The following is a 10,749-nucleotide window of genomic DNA, read 5'->3' as shown; positions in this document are numbered from 1 at the left end:
CAGGTCTTGGAGTCTGGGTAAGAAAGTGGGAAATTGATTAGCACACAGAACTCCAAGCCAGACCTCAAAGAGGTACTTCCCAGGCCCTCTGAGCCTGTCCAGCGCCAGAGGATGGAGAATGTCCAGGCTGGCATCCGGTATAGACGGCTATCCCTGGGGTCCTGGGAGTGCCGCTTGCAGTCTTCACCTTGTCAGTGCCTGAAGCACATCATCTTAGGGCTTGAGGGGAGTGGCGCAAACCACACTCCTAACTCAGTTCCATTCCCTGTAGTCATCTCCCTAAACTCCCAAGTTCCCCAACAATTGAGCTGGTCTCCAGTTAACTGGAGTTGCGCAGTGGAACCCGACCACTGTGACTTGGGCTGTCCCCTTTCTTCAGCCCTCACTTCGATCTACAGATTCCCCACAGCTTGGGAAGGGCCCAGGCAAGCCTCCTGAGACTGAGACCCCTGCCCTGCAAGACCACAGCAGGCCTGCAGGCGGATTGCTGGACTGAGGCCGGAGACCTTCAGGCCAGTTACTTCTCTGAGGGGGTCCTGGTCTCCTCTGTCAAAAACAAGAGGGTAAGAACAGAGGATTCCCAGACCTCACCCCCGCTAGAGTAGGAGCCAAAGCACTTCCCTCTGAGAACAGCGGGGAGACCCCAGGGTCTGAGGAGAGGAAGAAGGACTGGTGAATCTCCACGGGGCAGGAGGCTTTCCTTTCTCCAGTCCAGTCCCCTCCCAAAGCTCCAGACCCCAGCTTTTCAGTGTGGGCCTCCCCTGACGCTGGGAAAGATTTAGAGCAAAAGGAGAAGGGGGCAGCAGAGGATTAGATGGTTGGATAGAATCACCAACTCAAAGGACATGAATTTGAGCTAACTCTGGGAGACAGTGGAGGACAGAGGAACCTGGCATGCTGCAGTCTGTGGGCTTGCAGAGTCAGACATGACTTAGCAACTGAGCAACAGCTCCTCTCAAATCCACTTTAAAGATGTCTAGTTCAGTCCTTTACAGAAATATGTGGGATCTCACCCCTCCAGTCATGTGATGTTTCAGACCTCTACTTTCTCATCCTCTTTAAATCTATTTGACAGATTTTGGATTTTGCTTTTAAAAAGTGGCCTCCAAGAACAAAATGCTTCTGTAAACAGGACAACCCTCGCTCCCAAGCTCCATGGGTATAATATGCCCAAACCCTTGTTATTTGAAGATCTTTGTATACAAATAATTCCTTAATGATTCAGCATTTCAGGACTAGATGGCTTTAAAGATTATCCAAAAGATGACATTCCACTGCTTCCCAACAGGTGCTCGGATGGTCAGATTTTCTGTCTGTGGCACGTTCCAGTTGTCACAGGGTGAGGACAGGTGGGGAGGATTGACAAGGCGGGAGCTTTTAGTTAAGGAATTCCACTGTTAGCCAGCTGATACTTCCTGTGACAAATGGACATTTTTTTCCTGACAGGTGTTCTGGCCTACAAAGCAGGCATACCCTAGAATCAGCTTAGGAATAATTGCCTTCTCTTAGAAAAGCAGGACAGCACTAAGAAAAGCAGGGGACTCTGCTTTCTAGTTTTAGATGGTTGGGATTTTTTCTTCCTGTACAAGCTCACAAGAGGCTGGTTAGAAAATGAGCTTTTAGAGAAGGTCCACTTCTCCTCCTCCTTACTTCTCCACAACATAAACTGAGGGTAAGGGACATCACCAGCTCGGAGAACCCCGCCTGGTCTCTGAAACCTTTGATGCCTACAGTAACACACTGTTAAAAAGGAAATAAGCGGTTACTGGACAAAGGAACACCTACGCCTGCAAGGACAAAATGGGTATGTGTATATATGCGAGTCAAGAAACCCTTGGGTTCAGACAAGACTATCAAATAGCTGGGTATTTAGCAAATTAATATTGAGCCTTTCGCCTGCACTATAGAATACGTGTTAGACAAAACTTACGGCACAGCAGGACAGAGACCCTGTCCAAACACGTTGCTCCTTATTTCCTCAGCACAAGCTGAGACGGTGAACGCAGTGGCAAATGCAGTGACAGCTTCTGCCTTCCCCTTCATCCTGCTCCTGAGGTGAGTCTAAGAAGCTTAAGTTCACAAAAGGGATCTAAGCAAGAAACGCTGTGTCTCCCGCATCTACCCACACTTATCTGACCTTCGCCCCAGGTTCTAGGAGCAGATTTCTGGAGAGGCTGGGTTAAGAACAACTATCAGTTCTGGTTTCTCACATCCCTTTCAAAGGAAGACGGCCCCAGGTAGCTCGGCTTCTTCCTCAGTCAGTGCTGGCGCTGGGGGCAGAGCCACAGGGGGCAGCTGTCCAGCCACAGGAAGGAATCACAGCAACGCCTGTGTGATGGGCCGAGCCCTCCCCCCACTCTGCAGAAACAGCAGCACAGGGATATTTCAGGCTCGCTCTGTGTCAGGCTCCTGACGTGCACTATATGTAGCTGCAAATCCCAATCAATCTCAACATTTCTTAACTGCTGGAACGCCTTTCTCAACACTGTAATTTACCCTCAGAAGAATTGGGAGCACACACCCTCGCCTCCCCAATGCCACGTTCTACTAACTGCCACCCCCTCCCACACCCCACCAACCTACCTACGTAGAGAAGGAAGGAACCCTCCCCTAGAGGCCGCAACAGAAGGCCATAGTACATAAGCCACTGACAAGAACTTTTATTTCTCCTTAATGACATTAAACACAACTGCTACAGGGGAAAAACATGATACACAGGAGGCACCAAACTTCAGTTTCATAATTGATCCTGACAACAACCGAAGTAAACTGGGGTCGAATTAGATGCAAAACTACAGGTTATTTCAGGCTCTTTTAGTTACAAGTGAACTATGTAAACAGCACAAGTCTACTCTGCACTGTTAAGACCCCTGTGGTGAGAATGTCATCACAGATGAAGAAAGCTTGGTAGGCAGTTCAGTGCACAGAGCCCTTACTCAAATAAAACAATATGGCAAGAATTCTACATGAAAATTAGATTTAAGAGGCCAACACCAAATATGAGATACGTAGCGTTAAAAACAAATTCAAACGCCAGATTCTAAGCACTACCATCTTTAAGGCGAACATGCCTGATAATGAGTTTTCTTTGGCTTTGTTTTTCTTCTTAAAGAATACCATGTTAACCGCTAGGGAACAGTTCTCTCCTCCCCCAGTCCAAGAGATTTAATTAAGCTGCTAAAGCTTTGGAAAAATAGAATTATTTGAGCAAAGAGGAAATGTGATTGTCACATTTTCAAGATAACCCATCACTCATTAGATTTGGCAAAGGCGATGCTCCCGTGACATGTCAGTCTTAGACCTTCCTGCACCAGGGAGGCAAGAGCGTGAGACTTCAGACTTCTGTCCAAGCCAACGGCCATCCCTTTACTCCCTGGTGATCGGTGGGCAATAAGACACTACAAGGCTAGATATTCCAGCAATACTTAGTTCTAACTATGCTATAGTTTCAAAGTTGGATGTTCGTCTGTCCCACTCCATCAAGCTCATTTACGCAAACTTGGAGAAGTGACTGACGTTGTAAATGCCAACTGAAATAACAGATTTTGACTCTTGCCTTTGAACAGAACTTCTCCTTTGCATTTTGGCCCCAGACTCGCAACCAAATTTCCAAGAAAAGAGACTCCTTGACTGGACAGAAATGGTAAACACTTAGGAACATCCATCTAAATTTACTGATAACAATGACTAAGTTTCTCCCAAGTCAGTTTCTAAAGCAGAGTAGGATGTTTATGTTAGATTACTTGCAGACAAAGATGGGGCTGATGGAGCAACAAAACCTGACAGGCAGCGAGCCCAGTATCACAGGCTGTGCCATAGCAACTAGGTACAACCTTCACAGAGAGTGAACAAGAGCACAGATGCCAAACTGCAAAATCTCCCAAGAGATGTCTAGAGCTGTCTGTAAAGAGAATAACAAACTCCAAAGACATTAAGGTAGCTGCACAAAGCTCGTCAACTTAGCTTAGAGTACTATTCCTTAAGATCAGGTAATGCTTTGTGCACCCGCTTCATCAAAACTATTTTTCATCAAAACTATTTTAAATCCACTTTAGTAGTTTTGTAAAACTGTACATCCTCTGACCAAGTGAGGAGGTGGTAACATCTGGATCAAAAGGCACCTCTTATTAACTAATAACGGAGACAAAGGACAGCTTCCCAAAGTCTCTTCCATAGGATGGAGGCTCACTAACTCGCCAACTCATACTCAAAGCTGGGTTCAGCAGATGAGACTGAAGACCAACTGACACCTCTCAACAGCACTGCCTTCTGGCCTGTCCTAGAGTCAAGACTCTGGGTGGGCAGCTCTTCAGTAAAGAGTGCAATGAGGCTGTTCTTAAGAGGCATCTCTATGTCAAACAGGATACAGGAATATGCCAGTAGAGCCCTAAGATCACTGGGGAAACAAGGAAGGAAGGAAAATCCTTGAAGACAGACAGAGAAGGCAATCAGTCACAATACCACAAATCAAAAGAGGCTGTTAGTCACCAGTCTTCTGTTAAGAGTTAAGCTATCTAAGACTTAGAAACACTACTGTGCAAAATAAATTTAATGAAGAATGGAAAAAAAAAAAAAAAAAGCCAAAAAAGGCAGCCAGTAGGTACAAAAAGAAGAGAAGATTTACACTTTTAATTTGTCCTTTCAACTACTTCAGATGTCCTGGATTACCAACTTTAAAATACTGACAGGTATTCAGAGATTCAAATAAAAAAAGTAGAAGGGTTGTTAAAAGTGACTTGTATCCATTTGTAAGTCATCAGCAATAATTAAAACTGGTTTGCAGCCTGATAAAGAACCTCTTCCTTCAAGAGATTAAAGAATGATTTCTTTTGGGCACCAGAAGTAGACTTCACCTCTGCACAGAGGTGGCTCTTTGCTTGAGCCGGGATGTTCTGACTTAATGCTGGCTTTCAGGAGGCAGCCACCTTTAATTTAAATTAAAAAATTAAAACTATGCCAACTCAACACTGCTTAAATGCACACACACACAAAAACAAAGGACCTTATACAAAAAATTTCAAGTCAGCAATATGCATTTCCAAAAGGTGACAAGTTCTTTAAATAAAAATATTGTGAAAAATAAAATTCGAAATCTACAAAGCATGGAACAGCAGAAGATGAGATGCTGCTCTGGACAGGACCCTGGGTAGGGCCCTTCACTGCTGATGGGAGGAGACAAATGGACCGTATGGGAAATCTGGTAGACGCTGGAACCGATGGTGGCTTCGCTTATTCCGGTCAACCCACTGGGTCAGACTGTATCTTTGCAGAGATTTCTGTCGGAACCGGGCGTAGTTTCTATCAGGAAAGGGGGAAAATAAAAAGAGGACAGATGAGGGTTTCGGCTGGAATGGCTATTTATACACAAAAAAAGGCCAAGATAACTATTTAAAGAATATTGTTATTTTAGAAAATTGGATATTCATATTTTGATTCTCACAATTTTAGAAATTTGTATTATCTTCCTGATATGAAAGTCATTCTGTAAGCATTTCCCTTCAATTTCCAAAGCCACCTAATTCCCATATAAGTATTATGGTAACATGGTCCACATACATGAATGTTCTAAGAAAAACCAGTGTGTAGTATATAGTAATGTTTAAGTGGGAAAAAACCATTTCTTTCCTCGGGAAACATTCAAGACAGGATTTATACTTTGTTGCTTGCATCAGATCCGTACCTCCAATAGGACCTCACTGTCTGACACAGCTCAAGGTTGCTCAGGACACAGCAGTTAAAATTAGAATAAAATTCCCAGAGAAGGTAAGGCATCACATGAGTATCACATTGTAAGTTAGGAGACTGAACAGACTCAAAGACTGAGAGCCTCCTTTAGTCTTATACTGGGCTAGGGCTTGGAGCAGGACCCTCTGAGTTAATTTCATCCCATTCTCAACTCGGCTGTTCCTAATCAACACCTGGGGAGCTTTTTATTTTTTTCTTTTTCAAGATACAGATTCTTGGCCCCTCTCTCCACCTTTAGACTTAATAACTTAGAGTCCCTGGACATCTGTATTTCTAGGTATCTCCATAGGTAATTTTGTGAAAGAGCCAAAGTTGAAAGTAATTTTAGCAGCACTTAGCATTTATTTAGCCCTATATGCAAATACTTGCTGAATTCTTTAAACATGTCACCTCATTTAATCCTAATGACAATCCTACCAGCAAAGTTACTCCAATTTAAACTCCTTGTACAGATTTAGGAAACTGAGCCTCAGATAAAGTAACTTCCCCAAGGTTATATAGTTGAGTAAGTAGAAGGGCCTAGATTTGAATTCACATCTGACTGCATAATTTAATAACTATTACACAACACTGCTGTTCTAAGAACCGCTGTCAATTTTGGTTACTATAGAGGAAATGCTGAGTGTAAAGGCCCGGATGTGGGAGCACATCTGATATACTTGGAAAATAGCAGGGAAGCCAGTGTGACCAGAGCAGACTTGAGCAAAGTGAACAGTAGAGGAGAGGGCGTTGATGAGCTAACCAAGCCAGGTTAGACCATGCATATAGGCATTTGCAGGGGATCATGGAGATGGGAAGCCACTGGAAAATTCTGAGCAAAGAGAATCTGACTTATGCTTATGGCCGACAATCTCTTTGGCTGCTCAAGTTGAGAACAGTACACAGGCAAGGGCAGAAGTAGGAAGATCATTTAGGAGACTTGCAACAACCCAAGTGAAAATGATTGAGAAATGGTCAAGTTCTGGATAATATACATAAGAGCTTATAGGATCTGCTGATGCACTGACTATGGAGTAAGGACTTACAGGTGACTCCAAGGTTTCTGAGTAATTGGATCAAGTAACCGAATAGAATTGTAAAACAACAATGCATCAAGAAACCAGAAGATTTCAAGACTAGAAAGACCCTTTGAGGTCAATTAGTCTAATATCTTATTTTACTGTTGATAGGACCAGAGAAATGAAGTAACTGGATCACAATCATGTAGCTAGTTAAAAAGTGCAAAGCTAGGATCAAATCCCAAGTTTCCTGAATTGTAGTCCAATTCTTATTCCATTATACTATCTCATTTCTTTTCTACCTCTGTAGTTAAACAACAATTACAGCCCCATGCCCTACCACAATTCTCCAGCAGCAAAATTCTACCCTTTTCTTGCTTCTTCTAAATACCCACTTACCGCCTGGTGAGGTCTGAAGGGTGCTGCCATTTCTGGTTGTGCATGTGATGAACTTGATCCATCAAGGCACACAGCTCCCCCAAGGTACCTGTGACACAGAGAGATCAGTGGTGAGGAAGCAGCTCAGGGACTACCATGTCAGCCTAGGTCAAAATATGTGCTTTTAGGAAAAGAGAAAATAGGCACTGGTTCTAAAACTATTTATGATTATCACAAGCACAAAAACTACAAGCCAGAGAGGAAACCTTGCTCTTGGATGATATGAAGATGAAGCAGCAATAATGACAGCCACCATTCGTTCATTCAACATTTATTAGCTCCTATAATATGTGAGAATCTTTACTGGGCCCCAGAATATGGTGCAGACGAGACACTGGACCTATCCAATGATGTTTATACAGGAGACAGGCAATTCCAAAGCTGTGCTAAGTGTAGTGTCAGGAGGAATACGTGATGCTATATGAACACAAAGACTGGAGAATGGGGGTTTAAAAAAGTCCCGTCCAGGGGAAGTAAATTATAAGCAGGGATCTAAAGGATGTATAGAAGTTAATGAGGTAAAGGGGTGGGAGGTAGGAGTAGCCAATAGAAATAGCTAATATAAAGGCCCAGAGACACAAGACAGTGAAACATTCAAGAAACAAGAGAAGTTGAGAATAGAAGGTGGGTGGGGGCTTTCTGCTTAACAAGAAAAATCACTGGAGGCAATTTCTCAAACACCTAGGATCCAGGCAAGGTCCTAGGCACTTTAGATATTATCTTACTAATTCTGAAAAAATACCTTGAATGGAGATAGATTTTATTAACATCATTTGAGAGATGGGAAACTGTGGCTCAGGGAGGTGAACCTGCCTTAAATGATTATTAAACTGGACTCAAAACCGGCTCCTGTTAGGTTCTATGCTTTTGTCACTTTGATAACAGTTATTTTGCACTTAAGGGCTAAGACTTAGGCTGAAGCTCACAAAAGCAAAACTTATGGTTAGAATAAAATAATTCCCCTTGACCAGTGGCTCTCAAATTTTAACACACATCAAAATCAGCTGCAAATATAAAGCAGGTGCTGGGCCCCACCCCTAGCTTCTGTAGGTTTGGAGTGTGACAGGAGAATTTGCTTTTCTAACAAAGGCCCAAGTGATGTGCTGCTGCTGGTCTGGATATCACACTTTGAGAACCACTGTCCTAGACAGTGGAAACCTTTCTTCCAGCGGCTTTACATATTTCTCATTACCTTTCCTACTCTGCTCTCAGAAACCAAGAGCTGTCCAACTAGGCTACAGATCATCTTTTCAAGTTCTGGTGAAAGATATTTACTCAACTTTTACAACCCACTTAATTTATTTGAAGCCTCAAAAAGCCCAACTCTGTAGAAAAAGTATATACTTTGGAATTACGCATACTTGAGTTAAAATTCCAATCCAGCCACTAACTAGCTCGGTGACCCTGGGCAAATCATTTCACTTACCTATGAAATGTGGACAGCAGTAATATTTTGCTTGAAGCTGAATATTAGAGATATAGTACATAAAAGATCTAGCATACTTCCTGGCACACAGGCAGCGTGCAGTTAAGTGGTAGCTATTATCATTATGTTACAGCCTCAGGACTGTTAGTTTGCAAAGACTCTTCCTATGATAGTCAATCACCTATTTACATGGAAAAATGCCTATTATATGCATCAGTCTACATATAAACTATGACGTTTTACAACACTCAGCCGAAATTCTCTAACCATAATGAGACGATACTTTTCAGGAAAAATTTAAGATTCATTACATTAAAAATTTCTATGCAGTTTAAAAAAGCACAACCAAGGGAAAAAGAAGGTAACTGACAAGATGAAAAGTATACTTGAAATGTATTTGCAGGGGTTTACTGTCCTTATTCTATAAAGATCAGTCTCCTCATGAAACAAACAAAAGAGATCAAGGACATGAGTAGGTAATTCACGAATGTAATATAGTAATCAAGGTTGTTGTTCAGCTGCTAAATCATGTCCAATGCTTTGTGACCCAGTGAACTGCAGCACACCAGGCTTCCCTGTCCTTCACTATCCCAGAGCTTGCTCAAACTCATCCATGAGTAGATGATGCCATCCAACCATCTCCTTCTCCTCATGCCCTCAGTCTCTCCCAACATCAGGGTCTTTTTCAATCAATAAACATAACAAAAAGATGTTCAATTTCATTAATATAAAAATAAAACATATTAATCTCACTTCTTGAGAAGGAAATACAAATCAGAAATGAGTTTTCCCTTTAAGAGAGAGGTAGCTTTTGATTAGAAAATCCTTGGCCAATTTGATTTGTTAAGCTAAAATCAAAGTTTTCTATTCAAATTGCCTTTCCTTTATCATACTTTCACATCATTAGCAGCCCCCTTCTTCTACCCCCCACAAAAAGAACATTTCAATGTTCTTTGGCGAGGAAATCAGGTTTGTAAGAATTTCAAGATACATTTTTTTCTGACAAAGCATCATCAAAGGAGGGCTGGCAAGATATGAAAAGTCTAGTGTCCAATCTCAAAATGGAACGTGATAATCTTCAAACCATGTCCTTCAGCTCACTCAACTCTTCCACCTAGACTCAACTGTCCTGATGATGGAGACTAAAGATACACCATAAACCTCCAACAAAGAAACTCATTCACTTTAAGAAAAGAAAATGGCTGATTGATTAGGCCCAAGTATTCCAAGTATTCAACTGCTAGCATTTACCATGTATCAGGCAGTATTCTATGTGCTTTACATATATTAGCTCATTTATTCCTTTCAACAATCTTATAAGGTATTTCCTCCAATTTACAAATGAAGAAACTGAGGCATAGAGAGGAAATTCAAACAGCTAGTTACAGAGTCCGAATTCCAACAAAATAATACCATCACAGGGTTGAGTTTCCTTAAACATTTTCTAGGACTGACATTTCACTGTGGGGATTAGAAAACAAGAATCATATATTGCAAAATGTCTTGTATATCCAGTTGGTACCTAACACAGCACTGAATAAACAAAGGCCCAAAAATTAGCTTATGCATCAAGAAATGTTAATTTTCATTAGCACTATGAACTTATTGATGTACCAGCGTAAGCTTTATTATTAGTAAGACAATGATCTAGAGATACTGGGAACTAATATTTTTCAAGTATGTATTATGTACCAAGCACTCGGCTAACTGCTTTGCATTGTTGCTGTTGTTCAGTCACTCAGTCATGTCCGACTTCGCAACTCCATGGACTACAGCACACCAAGATTCCCTGTCCTTCATCATCTATCGGAGCTTGCTCAAACTCATGTCCAACGAGTCGGTGTATATATCCTATCATTTAATCCCAACACCTACATGAGGCAAATTACATAATCTCCATTTTATTCATGAATAAACTGAAACTTAGAAAAGATACTCATCTGTGTGTGCATGCTAAGTTGCTTCGTTTGTGCCTGACTCTTTGCATCCCTATGACTGTAGCCTGCCAGGCTCCTCTGTCCATGGGATTCTCCAGGCAAGAATACTGGAGTGTGTTGCCATTTCCTACTCCAGGAGATCTTCCCAACCCAGGGATTGAACCTCCATCTCCTCCAGCTCCTGTGTTGCAGGTGGATTCTTTCC

The 10,749-nt window shown here is 42.1% G+C and overlaps 1 protein-coding gene across 10 annotated transcripts in view; it reads right to left on the bottom strand.

The window, feature by feature from the left end:
- Positions 1-2,645: 2,645 nt before the first annotated feature.
- S100PBP (S100P binding protein) overlaps positions 2,646-10,749 on the bottom strand; it is a 33,739-nt gene continuing 25,635 nt past the window's right edge. For all 10 annotated transcript variants that reach the window (XR_825032.1, XM_010836932.1, XM_010836933.1 and 7 more), the window contains 2 exons: positions 7,143-7,230; positions 2,646-5,298 (listed from right to left, as the gene is read on the bottom strand). Coding sequence is in view for 9 of the 10 variants with exons in the window: in XM_010836932.1 (XP_010835234.1) it covers positions 5,157-5,298; positions 7,143-7,230 (230 nt within the window). In the remaining variant the exon portion in view is untranslated. The remainder of the gene's footprint in view (positions 5,299-7,142; positions 7,231-10,749) is intronic.

The sequence above is a fragment of the Bison bison genome, unplaced genomic scaffold, assembly GCF_000754665.1.
Source record: "Bison bison bison isolate TAMUID 2011002044 unplaced genomic scaffold, Bison_UMD1.0 scf7180017864068, whole genome shotgun sequence".
Lineage (NCBI taxonomy): Eukaryota > Metazoa > Chordata > Mammalia > Artiodactyla > Bovidae > Bison > Bison bison.
This window is presented reverse-complemented; position numbering and strand designations above follow the sequence as displayed.